A 19,195-nucleotide genomic window follows, 5' to 3' on the forward strand; every position below is an offset into this window, starting at 1 on the left:
GAAAGGAACTTTCATTGTGGTTATTATTCCGAGGCCAAACTTAATATTTAGGCCTATTTTTAATTAAGTATTGTGGTGAAAGCTCTCAGCGTGAGAACTTCCACTTTCATAATCACTGCAGCTCAACCTCCATATTCGTAGTAGTTGTAGTGAAGGAAACCTTTGCCGATGCTACTATTTTAGCAAATCAAGAATGGTCAGGGCAATATCGGCCAACGACCAATGGAACAGGAGTCTCAAGCAAAATTTTCGGCAGAGTGGAGAAGCACAGCATTATCCAATTTGAATATGGCTATTGCCCTCCACATCCAGACGAGAGTGCGGGCTTTTGCAATTGATCCATGGACCAATTTTCTATGACTTCTACTATATAAACGGAAACGGGGGCGGTGGAATCAGCGCCATTGTTGAGCCAAGTATATCAACTTGCCCTGCGATCTCTTGTCGTGCCAACGGAATACCATGTCTGTCGGTATATAACCAGCCGTTTGATGATTTGGCAACCATGTCCTGTAGCGTCCAGGCAAATATGTATATTCATCTGTATTGTTAAGATACAGAGTTGAACTATTTGTGCTGCTCTGCGGGGCATACGAATCTTCCTTACTTCTGGAGTGTTTTCATGCTTATAACTGCTACCACAACATATATTACACAGCTTACTGAGGTAATAAAGCAGGGTTTGCTAGATCACCCAATTGCAGTATACCGTTGACCTCTGGACAAGGCAGGGCTTCTTGTCCAGAGCTTATGGTTCCGTCATAAGAACACAGCAGCGCCGAGATCTTTAAGAGGAGAACGTGCCCATTTCAATATAAAAGATCAGGTTTAAAACGTTGGAAAAGCTATAGAAACAGCACACGGTAAGTACTCTGATATAAAAAGAGGCGAATATCATAGTTATGCGCACGGTTCCCATATAGAGGCATCCATCAAAAGCTAGACTTACGTAGATTTGTCATTACTTGTAATATCAAACAGTCTTAGGTCTTTATACTCTCTTGAATATCGGACACGTTCAGCCATGCATGCAAGATAATGTAGAACTGAGATTTGTCATACTGTACTAATTCCATTCTAGTATACCAGGCTCTTCGGAGATTTCCATCCATTGGCTTCTTACACTACAACACAACCTTTACGCCCCGCGCTTCTGAAGCAAATATAGATAGGCAAACATAATGTTCTTGAACGCAGAGACTGCAGTATCTACTACTTTACTCTTCCAGTACGATGCGGCACTGTGACAGATTCGTGTTTGATGTTGAATTAGTAGCTTGGCAATTTCAAAATGGAAGCCATCGCAGGCGATAGAGAGAGCCGTCCTGTCTCCGACAGTCTGTTGTATATCGATTTTGTCCCCAAGGGAAAGCAATCGTCGAACAACTTGTAGGTGGCCCTCCTTAGCCGCACAGTAGAGTGGAGTGACACCCGACTTTGGGCTTACGTCGATGTCAGGCCGGGAGAGAAACCGTTCTACCATGGGTAGGTTGCCTCTAGCGGCAGCAATGCTGATAGGCGGGCTGATACCAAGACCATTAGGGTCTACATCATCAATATCCAGAAGGTCAGATACTAAATGTAGGTTTTCTGCCTCAACCGCATAAACAAGCGCACTTTTGCGGAATTTATCTTTTTTATTGATAGGAACAGAGCCCTTGGCAAGTATCAAGGAAACGATTTCTCGCTTTTGTCGTCGCACAGCTACGGCTAGCGCTATTGCTCCATTCTCATCTACCGCATCCATATTCACTTTCTGATCGGTGGCTAAGAGAAGTTCTGCGATTGACTTAAAACCGTGGTTTGCTGCAATATGAAGGGCGGTGCCTGGTTTGGGAGCCACGGCATTCACATCGACGCCGTGGTCTATCAGGAGTCGCACGATTCGTTCATTGCCTCGCGCAACAGCTAGGAAAGAAGCGTGCAGACCATTTCCTTATAACCCCCTGAATGGCATGGAAGATGGGCGTGCGGGACTTAGCATCTTTGATGTTAGCATCCGCTTTGAAATCGAATAACATCCTTGCCAAAATGTCCGATTCGCCCATGCTAATAGCCCGAAACAGGCCACTGCTCCCTTGGTAACGAACATTGAACATGTAAATGGGAGGTAAAAGGATTCCTCTTGCTTTTTTATTAACACTTGCCAGTCTAACCTCATCCACGCGGTCTAGATAGAGTGACATCCGAAACAATAGCTCTAATGGAAGCTTTCCCAGAGACATCGATAACTTATTTACTGATTAGCTCATGCCATCAGTCATGCACGACAAGGAAATGATATTGACGCCGAATTATAGTAGCAGCGCAGCTGACTAGCCATTTACCTCGACTAATTTTGCCAGAGGCCGGGATAGAAATGCCATGTTGCTTCTATATTTACACCTTTTTACACACCTCGTCCATAATTAGCCCATTGCGGAACGAGGATGTCCTTTTCCACCATGAATTTTTTATTCGACGTGATACTCGCTGCAATAGCCTGTAAGATGATTGGAGAGCGACACTAGTATCTAGCCATTTAAGACTGTATGCTTGCAACTACATCGAAATAGTATAATTATTCACATGACCACATACTCTGCGTTACAACGTACTGTCGCCAGACAAATCACTGCAGTGTATGTATCTTTTTAGCGGTGAGCTTAGCATATCAAAAGCAGCTCTTTTGAGTTTATTTCCTTGGGTTCCATTATTATAAGCTTGCTTGAGAAAGGGAATGTGGTACCTTTTCCCAGGCTACTGCGAGGTACGCCAAGCAAGTTTCATGTATTTCCCTTGCCGTTTTGTGTAGTCACGTGGTCTGATCTTAGCAAACATTTCAACCCTGGCGTCATCCAGCACGGTACGCCCCTAATTAATCAGCCAAAAAAAGATGCTCTATCACTGAATGTGCTATCATGTTGCAATGCGGTTGACGTATATGTTCAAGTAGTAGGGCCACAACATGCAGGTGGCCCATTTGAGAGGCAATGGAGATGGCCGACTTGCCTCTTACATCGCAGCTAATATCTAGTTGATTGTCACAGGAAAGTAACCGCCGTACGATTTCCAAATGACCCCTTTCAGCCGCATAGAATAGTGGTGGGGCGAATAGCGCGTTTACGCATATATCTCGCCTCGCGAGAAATAGTTCGAGCATAGGTAGATTCCCTTGAGACGCCGCCAAGGTAATCGGTAACTTTCCCCAGAGACCAGTCATATTCGGATCCACGCGTTGTATATCTAGAGGATCTAATATTACCTTTAACCACCCTCGATGGCATGAAACATAGGCGGACGGGAGTCACTGTCTGTGGCATTAGCATTCGCTTAGTAATTGAATAATAGATTTTTATAAGCTCTGATTTGCGTCTCTGAGCAGCCCAAAATAAGGCAGAGCTGCTTTGCAGTCGAACGTTGGATGTGTATAGATAATAGAGAAAAAGCTCTCTCTTTGATTTATTGAGGAAAACCAGCGCAAGACGATCTTTTGATTTATCAAGATTCTCTGCTATCAAACGGAGTTCATTGGGTAGCTTAAGCAGATGCATCTACCGATTTTACGTCAGCTCATGCAATCAATCAAGTGGCGCATAGTAGGGTCAGCTATACTCACACTGGCCAACAACTTCGAGTTGGGCTGCCTTTGGATACGTCCAATAAAAGGATGGAGTAATGATCAAAATAGTATCCAATTCTAGATGTAGATCTTTGGTATTCCCGGTGTCTACTCCGAATTTACTTCAAGACATGCTAAGTCTATTTCTAGGTTGACCATAATTTTAGCATGGACAAATGAACCCCTTTCGAAAATAATGAATATTACAGCTTTTCTAGCTTATTCATTCCACCTTTTTCTATGGACCTCTTTGGCATTAACAAGAGGGCATAGTCTAACAATCGGCGGACCAAACGGACAAAGTTCAGTTCCAAAGCAGACTTCAATTCACGGGGCGTATTCCATTGTCAAGGTTTACACAAAAGGTGAAACAGAGTAAGGATTTTCTATGGCCCAATATTTTCTTCGGGGTCTCTATGTTCTGTGCTTTTGAGCTTGGCACGCTTACGCTGGATATTAGGAACTTCAATACCTCAAGTACATTCGAAATATTGACAATACTTACACATGCTGGGCCTTTTCCATACACCAGTAAAGGAAGCAGCTCCTCTTTTACCGCTTTTAGTTTATTGTTTAGCCGGGCTACTCATGGCTGTTTCATATCAACATTTCCAAGCCAATGCATCATTCGTGCTAGGCCGTCTTGTTGCTACCGTTCTACTACCACCTTGCTTCGGCTCCCCATCCTACTTGAGAGGATATAAGCCACGTCCAGAATACTGGGACCTTGACCTCGATGGTCGAGAACCAGTTCTTTTCTCTTTCGAGACCCCCTTTTCGAAAGTGAAAGCCTACTACATACCGCCACTCCAGCCTTCCCACACTCAACAGGTGATTGTGGGGTATCCAGGAAACACTCGCGCGGTTGGAGCCATTATGTCAGATTTCTGGAGGCACTTCGGGTCAGATGTTCATCTGATACTGGTGAACCCTCCCGGATATGGCAGTTTTGATGAAGACAGGTCTTCACCTATGACGGGCAAGAATGATGGTCTCCTGGAGGCGTGGCTTCGAGCGATCCCAGACACTCTGGAAAGAGAATTCCTAACTTCACCTAAAATTGAGTGGGATAATTTCAACCCACGCAGAGTGGCTAGAGATGAGAATGGCATCAGGATAAGCGCATGCCCGACCGATAAGCTCCCAAAGACCTTTCTTGATTGGAACACTATAATTTTTGGCCGATCCTTCGGTGCCTTCCTTGCCTCATGTCACACGGGCGACTCGACAGTCTACTACATGCCATTTCAAAGTATCGAAAAAATAGACCCCACAGGTCTTCTCGGGGCAATTTGGAAAGTCATTCGTCGTTGGAATCCCTTCCCGAGCTGTGATAATCAACTCACTCTTGGTGCATCGCAATTTTCACTCGATGAGCACGAACAAAAGTTCATAAAAGGATATAAGGGAACAATTTTTACTGGATTGACTTCAAACTTACTCAAGGCTGGACAAACGTCTCTACTAGTTGTTGCATCCAGAGAAAATGTGGTTGGCAGAATGGAGGACCTAGCTCAGAAAGCCGACGGTGTGACAGTGCTAGTTCTTGAAGGTGATCACGGGGCACTGCCCGATGAGTGTTATAATGTAGCCTTGAAAAGGTATTTGGAAGACTGTGCCGCCGCGCATAGAGCCCGACAAGAAGAACGCGAGAAAATAAAGTCCGCGTTAATAGCCAGATATTGAGTGACCATTTGAAGTGAATTCGAGAAGGTGAACAGAGATGTTTATATGATTTCCTAGTGCCGTCTACAGTATCGTTGATTTTCTGTCTCTTCTCGTGTATGTTATCACGAGGGGCATTTCATTTAACGTAAATTCACACGCGAGCCCCCCGCCCCAAAGGACGATAGTGAATGCGATATATTCTACACTTTTATCTCAACAACAACAACAACCCTGCTGGCCTCATCGGAAATGTTTGCGCGATGCTTCCCTTTTCATCATGGTCCACACTCCCCTCCTCCAAACAGCTCCAACGCATCGTACACGGCGGACGCATATAATTTGGTATTCTCAAAATGTGCAACGCCATCCCACATCAGACGATAGGTTGAACCCTTTAAATAACAAATGAGGGTCTCCCGCTTCCACGCTTTGACTGGCTGACGCTGTCCTGTCTCTGAGAACAGCGGCTCGGCGATCGGTTCAATGTGCTCGTATGTCGTACTGTCCAGGCAGAATGTAGCCAGATATTGCCGCAATACTTCCACAGCAGGGTCTCCTACCATGAGTCCCTCGTAGAACACCATGATACACCAGTGGTTCATTGGCCCAAAAAAGCCTCCAACCACTCGGAAAGAGGCTTTTCTCTTCAATCCGTCAAATGCTGCTGATTGTTCCACTAACAGTGGGACGCTATCTCGCTCCCTCCCCTGCTTGAGGAAGCCAACCAAAACGACCGTCGATTGAATCATGAGAACGGTGAGGAAGGGTCTTCAAGACCGCGCAGCTCCACAAGAGTAGTCAGTACTGCCTTGTCGTAAGCCTGGATGAATATATGAGCAGATTCTTTATCTCTGGAAACAACACATGGAATTGAAAACAGCGATGGTAAGACCTACTTTATCATATATATATATATATATATATATATATGCGCAGTCCTCCAGCAATCCTTGAAAAGTCCTGCAGGGTTTGAACCGATATTTCATGTCACAAATCCCACGAAAAAGGTAATAGATAAATAGAATAAATAAAAAGGAATGAATGTGGAACAGACACTAGCCAATTGCAGTAAGCGGGTGGCTCCGGGGAAGCTCAAATCAGGGTTACTTGGACTATCCGCCACGGTACTACAATGGGCTGTCTCGTGGAGTACCCCTAAAATCCCTACCAGAATTATGAACAAAAAGAGACACAAGCAACTTGCGCGGATACACGGATAGGGCCAGAAGCCAAAGGTCCTAGACCGAGGTTGGCGTCGGGATGGGGCACGGGAATGGCACCTTCGCAAGCTTTGAAAAAGTTAGAACACTGGATTTGGAGCTTGAAATACTTAGTGGCATCAATCCATTCGAGCCAATCGCTCGGGCGAGTGTCATGGACGCGCGCTGTGCCTTCAAAGGCTGCCTCGCGTGCAGAAAATCTGCCATCCTGGCTATTTCGACTAAAAGCGCCCATAACCATAATACCGGCTTGTCTGGGACATCACAAATAAGGATGAAAGAATGTTAGGCTGATGATCCAGACATTGTTTGGAGATCAAACGGCGAATGCAGCTTTGGGGCACCCACACGTGATGAGTCCGGCGCTTGAGGAATCAGGCCTCCATTCATATTACTTCCGGTTATCGATAGAAAATCCATAGTCTTAATACTGGGTATGCTCGAATCAAACATTTGATCTACTTGAAATACTTTAAAAGGTGATGGTGGGACATTTCCTGTTCGAATCCAGCGCTGTAAGTGGGGCGCTGTGGAAGAAAGCTGGAGTATCCAAGGGATAAACTGTTTTCAAATTCTACTGTGCCCCCAAAAAGAATGACGAAGTATGCTAGGGACTGATTATTTTTTTTTTCCATTCTCCCCTTTATTTTCGTTTCTTTTTCCCCCAACCCTTCTTGGTGAAGACCACTTCTAATACCATACTGATAACCTGATCCGCGATCCATTTGTAGCAAACGAACAGCGCTAGGGCTCGGCTGGTGATATCGCCTAAGGCGGACGTGAATATACAGACGAAGTTGGTCGATTTTTTTTCCGTCTTCTCACCCACGCCACGAGTATCAGAAATATGAACCCGCCCGATGCGACACTGCCGACAGCGACACCAACGCTGGTGCTGGTCACGTGGTGTTGGGCAGCGGAGCCATCTGATGTTGAAGATGGCGCTGAAAGGGTGTTCTCACCTGCAGGAGACTCTTGGAGAGATACACTCGCACTACATGTATATTCCGTACTAGTAGGGTGAGAAAATCCCGGATTGGAACCGGTGGCAAATGCTCCTGTGGAACTGTGTGGGTGATACTGTTCAGCTGACATGGATTTTGGTCTTTGGGCGCGGGAAATACCTTAGAGAGGCGTAGTTGGAATCTACTGTGGTCGGTTCTTGATATGGGGTCGGTTGCGAGGGTTGAAAGTTCTTGGTGCTGGGGTTCAACGCTGTGGCTGGCTTACTTTCATTCACGGTGCTTGTATGTCTTGTTGAAAGGGATTCTTCCCCTTCACTACTCGTCGCGAGCAACGTTGCAGAGGATTGGATCGTATAATAGGGACCTGAAATGCTTGTTGTAGGGTTAGTGATCACAATATACACAGTTCCAACTTGTCCGGGAGACACGGTCTGAAGCTTTCTGATCTCGGATAAGTTGAGGTTCAATTCGCTAAACCGCGTGACTTTTTTTTGGGTAGAGGGTGTAGAGGTCACTGGAGGAGTCAATCCCTGATCAAGACCGCGCGCGGATGATGAGGAGTTGCGCTTGGGCTGACTCGTGGATGCAGGATTTGAAAGAATATTTCCTGAAGACCTGAATTCTTGATGGGTAGTGAATGTTGGCTGTGAGGTGAGGCTGGCTAAATGAAAGGTAGGCGTTGGTCGCGAGTCTTCCTCGGACAAGGTTGACTCACGTCGAAATGACCGCGAGATTGTCTGATGGGTTAGAAAGAGATTCCCATGGCTCGATGATGAAACCTGACGTGACGACGACGATTCATGACCCTCTGTGGATGTTGACTCTCGCTGTGATGCCTGTGGCGTGCTTGAGATAGATTCTAGAGCTGTTTTATCTTGGCGCGACGTTGGCACTTGTTGCGCTGAGACAGACATGTGATAGTGTACGGAAGCAGAATTTGGTTGCCCTGACTGCGTTGTGCTTGATATATGGCTTGATGGGGTGTAGTCATCTCCAGAGACTGAGAGTTGCCTAACCGAGCTTGATATGCTTGAAATATAATCTTCTCGTGATACCGGAGTTTGCATCGATGACTCCGATACGCTCGCAATACTTCTAAAAGATATTAGAGATTGGGATAATAGCGATAATGCGTTATTTGGTTCAGACGTGATCGCGTCTTGTGAGGACTGTAATGTGGCCGGACTGGGTTCGAGCCATGTCGAATATTGATGCGATTGCTGTGGCGCGGCATTTCCTTCCGACGTGGAGTCCTGTTGCAAGAAGTGTGACGCGGTCGATGTCGCTTTGAGCGATGTCAAAGCTAGTTCCGATGGCTGTAGCGCGGCTTTGGTTTTAGTTGTGGATTCTTGTTGTAGTGGTAGTGACGCGGTCGGAGTGATTTCGAGCGATGTCAAAGCTAGTCGCGATGACTGTAGGGCAGCATTGCCTTTACCCCCGAGCTCCTGTTGGAACTGTGACGCAGTCGGGGTGGTTTCGAGCGATGTATAATGTAATTGCGATAGTTGTAACGCGTCATTGTGTCTATAGGTCGACTGATGTTGCAACGGCAGCGACACTTGGTTCTGGGGCGGGGGTCTAGGGAGTGAAACTGGAGAACTTGCGGGCTGCATATAAAGTGGAAGATGCGCTGGATTCGATGTAAGGGACATACTGAGGGATGTTGCAAGATGACTGCGTCCGTCTCTTCGATCAAAGCGGAACAACCGAGACCCACCGTTTGAGATATATATATGTACAACTTAAGATTCTCGATCTTAACAACACTCTGCCTAATTCAAAAGGCAGATGATGTAAGTTTCTAGGCCCTCTAAATGGCGGTTCGTCCCCCGGTTCTACTACTAATAATAGCATAGACCTTTGGGGTAGGAATATGCTTTAGAATATGACGGTGCTGTTGCTAAACGTTGCCTTCAATCTAAGAGGATGGCTAGCTCTTACGTAGAATCCTAGTACTAACACACCGATGTTTTGTTATCCAAGTGTACCATGAATGCTTTGCTGGTCTTTGTCACGAAGCCGAGGGCACTCTGTCATACCGAGCGTAACCTATACTACAGCATGTGACAATAGTGGACGGAGCACCAACCCTAGCAAAGCGGTTTCTTAGCCACCTTTGCTTCTGAGTTTTCCATTATCGCCAGACACGTTAGTACTCTGATTCATTTGCGCATCATACCGATCAAGACGGGGCATGCATATCAAGGGATCTCGATCTAGCCTCACCCTTGGGACAGTGACTATTTGCTTCCTGTGTCTAGTACGGGATGTAAATGAATGGGCATAAGGGCGTCTTTCAATGGCTTAGGAGTCAGTCGATGTATCTGTTCACCGAAAGTGATTCACCTAAAGGCTCGGTTCTCCAACCGATCTCGGTGTCCGCGGAATGCATGCAACGCGGGGTTCTTTAGTCCCTACCCAGCCGCATGGCTGTTCAAAAACACATGCGACCATTCTGAACGAAATGTTCTGGCCGTAAAGGTTACTCACTCAGGGTCTTCACTCGTCCATCACTCAGCAAATCGATCCCCCGTCACTAGTTCTACCGTGAGTATCACGTGACGGGGACAATGCCTCTTTGCCTCTTCTGTTTTAGTACGAAGTAGAGACCCCAACAGGCCTATGACAGGATTCAGTCTGATCGCAAATTGTATCGCCTTACACCCAAAGATGTCCGCTTAGAAACTAACGAGATGATTTCAAAGGGGATGGGGAGCCCATTGTGTTGATTTTGAGGGTACGGGAACAATTTGGTAACCACCTAGGTAGTATGAGCCTAACTTGGCTAGGCAATTTCGAAGCCCCACCTTTCTTGAGTCAAGCTCCACTCTGAACCTAGCCAGAATAGGCCTAGTACGGCAATCGTATTGGCGTTCATCTTGGCAGCGGGAATGTGATCATGTGATATTCATAAATCAATGACCATAGGTCAATTCTAGCAGAGTCAAGAATAAGTCTCGAAGACATTTTTAATAATGAGTCCCGGGTATCCTACGAATCTCCGGGGGTAGTCGAAAGAGGTGAACTCCATGGGAAAGCGATACACATTACCCAACGAACCTGACTGCATGCAAACAAGGCAAACATCATCATTTTCCTAGCTAACTTAACTTCCTAGAGTATTACATCGTACACGTGATCTGACGAGGCTCGTCTGAGGACGGGGAGTACGGCAAGTCACAGCCGACAGAATACTGCTAGGAATGAGACTTGAGAAAGATCATATATCAGCATTTCGTCTCACGGAACCGTGAAATCTGTCTAGGAATAAACCTGGGTGCAAGTAAACCTGGGTGCAGTTAAGCGAGGTAAAGTTCTATAAGAAGTGCGGTATATCCGGTGATAGTTGACCATTTTATGCATGAGAAAATGAGTCTTCCTTCGTCCGTTCCGTCGATATGTCTCAATGTCGCTGAAATTTGTGGATATGTACCACCATGGATTGGTGAGACAAAGCGAGTGTCTTTGTTATTGAAATTCGTCCGTTTCATAGTCATGGTTATTGACCGCCCATTTCGACTTGTCCACGACGACCTCATCCCAGACGTGGCATGTTGCGAAGCTATGTTGGATGCGCTCAGAGATTTAATAGGTTGGTTTCCTATCGAGCCTGTGTTGCTGGCTTCTAATATGATGTTTTAGGGCTTTTGGCAGATGATCATCCGGCAAAATGCCCTATAAAGTATAAAGCTGTTACCGGACTTACTTTACGAGAAGCTGCGCTCCGTCTAGATGAGGAGCTGTCAACGTACGACTACTACGCTGGACCGGTATGTTATTTAGCCATTCTTTTGATGTGATGGTATTTTAACGATTATCCATTGCACAGGAAAGCATAGTTTGAGCTTCATTGTTTTTCATGGAGAGATGGTGAAACTTTCGAATGTCGGAAAGGACTTGTCTACTGTTGTCGATAGGTACTGTAGCACAATGATGATATTTGCCTCGTTTGCATGCCGAACCTCAATGTTCCCGTCAAATAAGTCACTGCACTAGCGTCTTGGCAGTGGGGCCTGAAAATAGAAAAGCAATGCTTGGGATGGAAGCTGATCCCGCTACGGACTGGCACGGCGCACACTGCGACAACCCAGGGAACGATGCAGCAGATCGGCTGGCCAAGGACGCGGCAAGCCCGGGCAAAACACACCCCTTCCGCCCGTTGCTGACAAGGAAGAGGGCGCTCATTCGAGACATCATCCGCGCTCAGTAAGAACAGGAATGGGAAACATCTACCAAAGGCGGTCTCCTGCGTAGAACTGATAGCACTCTACCCGCGGCCTACACCAGGAAGCTGTATGGGAATTTGCCCAGGGGCTGGGCGTACCTGCTGACACAGCTACGCACGGGCCATAATTGGTGATCCACCTACGCCAAGACCTTCAGTTTCTGTGACAATGATCAGTGCGTGTGCGGCGCAAGAAACAGTCACCCACGCGCTGGTAGACTGCCCAAATCTGAGGGTATTCGACGGAAGTTAAGGGGTGAAGCTGGGGACGCGTTTAACAGCGTATCGAGTTCTGCTGGGAGGCTCAAGTGAAGGTGAGGGAGGTAAACCAGACACCGCCTCGCGGGCTAGGACCGTCAAGGCCGTGCTAGACTTCGCTGAGGCGTCACAACGGTTCCAAAGTCGGGCGCCATGATGGCAGCCTAACAAAGTGAGCGGTAACTAGGCCACGATAGGCCTTGAAGAGGCTCTAAGTTCGTTTTCAGGAAGTGGGACATCATATATGTACATACACGGATATATATAATTGCTGTAGCCTGTATACGCTTTGAGAGAGGTCAGGGTAAATGTAATCTACTACTACTACTACTACTACTACTACTATTTTACTATTGGGAGAGACCAGCGCAATCTATATGCAGAATTTTCGCCTATCTTTATCACCAACCTATACCTCTGCCTTTTACGATACTGTGAGTGCAACACCGAAGGGTTCTTGGTATATATATAACGAGCATGACTTCCTCAGCACTAGTATCTACTACAGCCCTAGCTCATTCACGAGCGACAGGCACATCCATGGCTTGGTCCCGGTATCTTGCTGTCCACGGCGTCGGCAGAAGATGTCTTTACATATATCAAACAAACCTTTGGCTTAGATCAGCTGGCTAGAGCTTGATTTCACATTCACCGTGAAAAGCATCACAGGAATCCCACTGTCCTGGAACCGCGTTCGATTCCTTTCCGAGACCAATGGCCTTAAGTCCAAGCGCCCGAGCGCTAGGCTTGAAGGTCTCCGTCTAGACATTCTCAATTCTTTCTCGAAGGGAAGCTGGCAGTCCATACACGTGATTCTACGGGTCCGGAGAGACTTGGCACCTATAATGTAGTACTGATTTCAACTAGGTTCTTTGCGTGATCTAACAGCGTACATGACAACAGAATCTTTCCATGTTATTGCAACAATCACGCATTTTGGTATCAGCTACTGCATTTAGATAATACCTGCCCTCTATGTCAATACCCACTCCTTGTTCCTGGGTACTCCTTGTTCCTGGGTGGGAGCAAGAGATGATGCGGGGCTCGTGCCACCAATCATAATTTTGCCCAAAATACACCGCCCCACCTCTCGGCTTCCCCTGTCGTTGGTGAAACCCAAGGTCAGACCCGCTAGGTCAAAGAAAACAAAACAGAAATTAATTTTTCTTTTTTCTTCCCTTGTTCATTTTCTATATTTTCCTTCCAATGTTTTGGATTGGAGCTTTTTCTGCTTTTCACTTCGTTTTCTTTTTCCCTTTCACTTCCCCCCCCCTTTTCCCTCTCCCACACTTTTTTTTTTTTTTTTTTTTCATTCTTTGTGTTTATTCAGTATCCACTTATCCACTCTCGAGTACATGAAGTCGATCATCTATCAATGGCCACAGTTTTAGCCTCAACATCTAGGGTACCATTCCCATAGTTAAGTCGACCAGGACGTATCAGGAGCAGAACGGCAATCTCTTGGTGCTCTTGTCTAACGTTCAAATTTACTACAGATACTTGTAATTCAAATATTAGCAGCACAATTCCTCGCTACGGGCCGAGGTGATCGTTCACCTTGGAAGCAGTGGGGAGATACATTTATCATATTCCGTTTTTAGGTTTCATGACCATGAGCACAATTTGAGTGGAGACGTGAGTTTACGCTACACGCAACAGAGCAGTGTCGATGTCTACTGTTGGACTAGATTTGGCTCTGTAAATCCACAGAATTGGAATTTCTTGACATGTCATATATCTAGAGACATAGAGATATATGTAGTCCAATCCTGTCTTCGACACCATTGATCTATATCAAGATTCCTTATGTGGAAGCGACATGGCTCTGGCCCTAGTGTTCCCAATCCGGTTCAGCCTTCGGGCCACACCGGTTCAGCTTAGTCACGAATACTTGGGCAAAATCTAACATTCCGGGGGGCCTTCCAAAGAAGCCACTACACTACTTAGTCTTACCCCTCAAGGTGCTTAATCTGGCTGAACAGCTGATGATGCCCCCCTATTCCAGTGGGAGTTTGAAATTTAGGATACCATGGGACCCCCCGACGAGAATTAGAGCGACCTATAATGAGACTACCAAGACTACCAATGCGATACAGTCGATAGCGAAAACAGCTTCTACCATGATGACAGCTTTCCTTTTCTCGGGCACCACTGCCAAGGGACTGGTGTATGGCTTTTACTCCACTACTTTTACAAAAATAGATAGAGCTTGCAGATATGACGATACAATACAGTACAATACAAGTGTCTTACAAAATGTCAGAACAAGCTAATACAGTACGGCATTGTATGCAATGAGTGGGGATATCGAATGATAAGGGGGAAGCAATCAGTAGAATTGACAGATAGAATTGACTAATCGTAGATAAAATGAGTGTCAGGCAGAGGGTATGTTAAATACCCATCTGCAGAATTGGTTCATAGTTGATATGTGAATGGGACCAATTCCTCCGTGTCTCAGAGGCATGGGATACTCAAGAGTGACTAGTAAGTGTTGTCTCGGAATCCCGTAATTACACACAAAACACAAAGAAAGGAGGGCGACAAAGGAAACCAATAGGAGGCAGCTGTAATTCACTGCTCCACTATCCTCGACACAAAACGACCATGTCAGAATCCCCAGCATAGTTGCGATAGCAAGAGAGAGCTGGTTAGTAAATAGGCAGAAATAGCCCTTAAAAATAATGTGAAGGAACCTCTTTACTCCACTCATTTACAGGGAATTATTTCTGTATACATGTCCAATCAGACAGATAGTGAGAGATGGATAACAGCAGACCACCAAGCTAATTTATTCCTATACAACAGTAGCTACTCAAGCTACAAATTTCAGAGGTCTAGGGGCATTTTGTCTAATGAGAGAGAGGGAGGATGTCAACCGATTAGAAACCAGATGTGCTAGACGATTTCCACAATTTTATCCTGTTCTTGAGAAGACGCAGCTTGAAGAGCATTCCCGTATTCTCCACCTTGGGCGTTGATCTCGGCTCCTTTCTCGAGCAGCAACTGCACAATCTTATCGTGTCCTCTTAAAGACGCAGCTCGGAGAGCATTCCCGAATTTTCCACCTTGGGCGTTGATATCGGCTCCCTTCTCAAGCAGCAACTGCACAATCTTGTCGTGTCCTCCAAAAGATGCAGCTTGGAGAGCATTCCCGTATTTTCCACCTTGAGTGTTGATCTCGGCTCCTTTCTCGAGCAGCAACTGCACAATCTTATCGTGTCCTCTTAAAGACGCAGCTTGGAGAGCATTCCCGTATTCTCCCTCTTGGGCGTTGATCTTAGCTCCTTTCTCGAGCAGCAACTGCACAATCTTATCGTGCCCTCCAGAAGACGCAGCTCGGAGACTATGCCCGTATCCTCCACCTTGGGCGTTGACATCAGCTCCTTTCTCGAGCAGCAACTGCACAATCTTATCATGTCCTTGACAAGACGCAGCTTGAAGAGCGTTCCCGAATTTTCCACCTTGGGCGTTGACGTCGGCTCCTTTCTCGAGTAGCAACTGCACAATCTTATTATGTCTTCTTAAAGACGCAGCTTGAAGAGCATTCCCGTATTCTCCACCTTGGGCGTTAACATCAGCTCCTTTCTCGAGCAGCAACTGCACAATCTTATCATGTCCTTGACAAGACGCAGCTTGGAGAGCATTCCCGTATTCTCCACCTTGGGCGTTGACGTCGGCTCCTTTCTCGAGCAGCAACTGCACAATCTTATCGTGTCCTCTTAAAGACGCAGCTTGGAGAGCATTCTCGAATCGTTCATCTTGGGCGTTGACTTCGGCTCCTTTCTCGAGCAGCAACTGCACAATCTTCTCGTGTCCTCTATCAGAAACAGCTTGGAGGGCATTTCCAAACACTCCACCTTGGGCGTTGACCTTGGCTCCTCTCTCGAGCAGCAGCTGTATAATCTTCTCGTGTCCTCCAACAGAGGCAGCTCGGAGGGCATTTCCAAACACTCCGTCTTGAGCGTTGACCTGGGCTCCTCTCTCGAGCAGCAGCTGTACAATCTTCTCATAACCATTGAATGAGGCTGAGATAATGGGGTAGGTTCCGGTACCATCGATGGAATTGATATCTTTTCCTCTGATAGATAGTAGAAATTCAACCTCCCGCTCATGACCGTTAAATGATGCCAGATGTAAAGCAGTTATTGCCGGCGGAATCCCGTAACTCCGGATAGCCTTCCAAAAGATAGGGAACCACAATGAAAATCTTTTTCTACTCATATCGTACATTTGCCGAACTTGACCGGTCGCTTCTTGGTCTTGGGTCAGACTCATCTTCCGTTTGTGGTCCGGCCAATATACTGCTGAATAATCTAGAAAGCTTCGAATGTTAGAGCTTGGATCCACATCATCATGTTCCAGATCCTTCATCAGTAGGTATCGCAAACAGAGAACAGCCATTTGATCCTCGGTGTCAGTCAAGCTCCACGAGTATAAGTAGTTGGTACTGTTTGAACTACTCTTCTTAACAAGAAACTCCCTTGCTGTTTGATGAATCAAATAGATCTTGTAGTTATTGATGAACACAAAAAGGCCACATAATCGACGGAGCTTTTTGTCGATCTGGGATAGTTCAAGTCCAGCCTTTGCTGCAGTCTGGGCTTGTGGGGAGGTGGCAATACCGAGCGCCATGGCCATTTCCGCCGTTGTTAAAGGACGCCGTGCTGCAACGATGATTTGTAAGATCTTCCTCGCAATGTCCACTTGACCGGAGGGCACTCGACTAAGAAGCTTCTCGTATGCCTCATCTACTGATTGAGGTATCACCTCGATTGACTCCTCAGCCGGGCGAAGGCTGTTCTCGAGTGTAGATCGAATATCATGAATGGCTAAATGTAGCCAGAGATATGTGCGGTGCTCCATTTGCAGAAGCTGTTGCTCGAGTCGCTGCTGTGTGTCCTGTGACAACGCCACTCCCTCCGCCAGCTCTTTTACTCGCATCTTCACGACAAGATCGATTTCTTGGTGGATCTGATCATTTTCTTCCTCCCCTTTCAGATGGAGATGTGGGAAAGAGTCCGTGATCGCTCGAAAACTATTCTGGATATCGTCATAAGGGCGACTAGTGACTAGGAACTTTAACCAGTTAGCGGGTGTCCGCGGACGGGATAGGCGGTGAAATGACTGGAGCTTCTCAATCAGTCGATTCTGATCAATCTCACGGCATTCATCAAGCGCATCGAATATGCAAATCGTTTTCTGTAATTCATCAGATAATACGGCGGTGGTAAAAATTCTCCACAGTTCGTCAACCTCTTGTCGGAGCTTCTCCCCATTCTTTTCCCAAGATGGTATGGCATGACGCAAGAGCTGAGGCCGCTGGCTGAAAAGCTGATGGAGTACCGAGCAAAGTGCTAAAGCAAGATGATTCTGTTCATGGTTGTCTTTGAAGAAGAAGTAACAGATTGTTACTTCTGGACAGGAAATTTCTAAGCAGTCAATCATCGACCGGGAAAGTACAGACTTCCCACAGCCTGGGTCGGCCGACACCCAGAGAAGATCGTTGCGGCTGCTCCCTGACCAACGGATATACTCAGGGCTTTGTAGAGCCCATAGGCAGGTTCCCTCCACTTTTCTAGGATTTATATTCTTTTGCTCCTCATAATTTGATACCTTGAATGTTTGATGACAGCGGAGTTGTTGATCCGTCAAAGCAAATGCGACTTTCTCGCGGTGATGTTGTTCTTGTTGAATGTATGCTTGATCTAGGCGTTGATTTGTGCCTTCAATTTCAGCCTTCAATCCATCTACATAGAGCTGCATGAGTAATCCACTCTTGATTCAGCACTGATTGAGGTAGGATTATTCTTACTGCATATATCTACTACCAACCTCTCTTGTGAAACACGACCAACGGGGATATAGCCCAGCAGCTCTTTTGTATGTGCTGCGGCTACCAGGGCAGCATATCCCTGCCATTGTTTGTTTTTGTGCGAGTCGGCATAATCACAAATACCGCGGATAACAACGCAGGGGAAGTCCAACATCAGACCAGCCGCCTCCATCTCGAAGCACAATGCCCCAGTCTCCAAACGAAGTTGCTCTCTTGTCCGCCCGTGCTTGATGACCTTATTACCAGAAGCAATAATGCCATAATGGGGCTGTGGGTCATTGTCCTCGCGTTCACCTCTGGTCTGTTCCCACTCCGCTGGACATCCATCACAGCTACTCGCACTAGTAGGATGATCATGTTTCGTCTGAAAGAGTCGATCTAACTGTGTAGTAGGCCGGCTAAAATTCTTCCGAGTTCGAGTGGTTCTTCCGATTGCGCTTTGGACATATTCCAGGTAGCGGGGGTCATCCCTCAGCGCGGCGGCTCTCATCGTGCCAAGTGCGGTCAATAGTGCCCTCGGCGGACTGTTCAATGAGCCGGTTCGTTCGAATTCACCATCTGCAATAATCTTGCCCATATCATATTGAATCACCCCACCGCAAGTGCCTTGGGGGTAGCTAATCACGACATCGCCGAGGCGGATATCATGAGCAGCTGAGGGGATTCCACCCCCAATACCGACCATCAGTCCGACTCGAAGTGACTTGGAGAAAGTTCGAAGCATGTTGTTTGCGACCGTAGTAGCTGACGTGGTTCCGTACTGGCCTCCAGGGAGGCAGGCGATGACAACGTGGTGTTTGCCGATTTTGCCCAGTGTGTAGGTATTTGAGTCCGCTGCATCTTGCTCCTCGAGAATCCCAAAGTCCTCATCTAGCATTTCGGCGGCGGCTGCAGCCTCGATCGGAAGGGCACAGATCCAACCGATTTGGAAGGCATCTCGTAGAGGACGGGCCATGTGGAAGGTCCAGCGTGATTTCGCGAAAAGAACGGTTCGTTGACGAGAATATTAGGAGAAGTTGAATAGCAACTGATGTTGACGAGTTGTTTACTATCAGGAGAAAAGAACCCCATTGCGCGGCAGACAGCAACAACCCCGCCGCCAGCAGCAGAGGCTCAGCCCGGGCTGAGGCATAGCGTGGCAATAGAGCGAATGTTATTAGAGAAAGGGACTTGCCTGTGGCTTGGGTGCGTCCCACGTGACAATATGTTCCGTGACCGACTGACGTGGCACGACAGACCGAACCTCTGCGAGAGGCGATGAGGTTGGGACACCCGGAAAGCAGGCGGAGCATGGTGTTTGCCTTGTTTGCACGTATATCTTCCAGTAGGGATGCCAAAATGAAATTTCAAAATTTCGAAATTTCTGAAATTTGAAATGGGCTTTGAAATCATGAAATCGTACTAGTCCGAAATAGGCATAAC

The 19,195-nt window shown here is 46.7% G+C and overlaps 3 protein-coding genes across 3 annotated transcripts; all 3 read right to left on the bottom strand.

Moving 5' to 3' along the window:
- Positions 1-1,138: 1,138 nt before the first annotated feature.
- On the bottom strand, positions 1,139-1,747 carry N7446_010719 (ankyrin repeat domain-containing protein; the record flags this gene model as incomplete). Its single annotated transcript, XM_058519462.1, has 1 exon — positions 1,139-1,747. One exon carries the CDS (start codon positions 1,745-1,747, stop codon positions 1,139-1,141), a length of 609 nt encoding a protein of 202 aa, XP_058368300.1.
- Positions 1,748-5,544: 3,797 nt separating this feature from the next.
- Positions 5,545-6,018, bottom strand: N7446_010720 (uncharacterized protein; the record flags this gene model as incomplete). Its single annotated transcript, XM_058519463.1, has 1 exon — positions 5,545-6,018. The coding sequence occupies one exon, from the start codon at positions 6,016-6,018 to the stop codon at positions 5,545-5,547; it is 474 nt and encodes a 157-aa protein (XP_058368301.1).
- An 8,817-nt stretch (positions 6,019-14,835) lies between these two features.
- On the bottom strand, positions 14,836-18,728 carry N7446_010721 (uncharacterized protein; the record flags this gene model as incomplete). Its single annotated transcript, XM_058519464.1, has 2 exons — positions 14,836-17,687; positions 17,753-18,728. The coding sequence occupies 2 exons, from the start codon at positions 18,726-18,728 to the stop codon at positions 14,836-14,838; spliced, it is 3,828 nt and encodes a 1,275-aa protein (XP_058368302.1).
- Positions 18,729-19,195: the final 467 nt, after the last annotated feature.

This window comes from Penicillium canescens (genome assembly GCF_028828765.1).
Source record: "Penicillium canescens strain IBT 15451 chromosome Unknown utg000007l_segment0_segment0, whole genome shotgun sequence".
NCBI classification, from domain to species: Eukaryota; Fungi; Ascomycota; class Eurotiomycetes; order Eurotiales; family Aspergillaceae; genus Penicillium; species Penicillium canescens.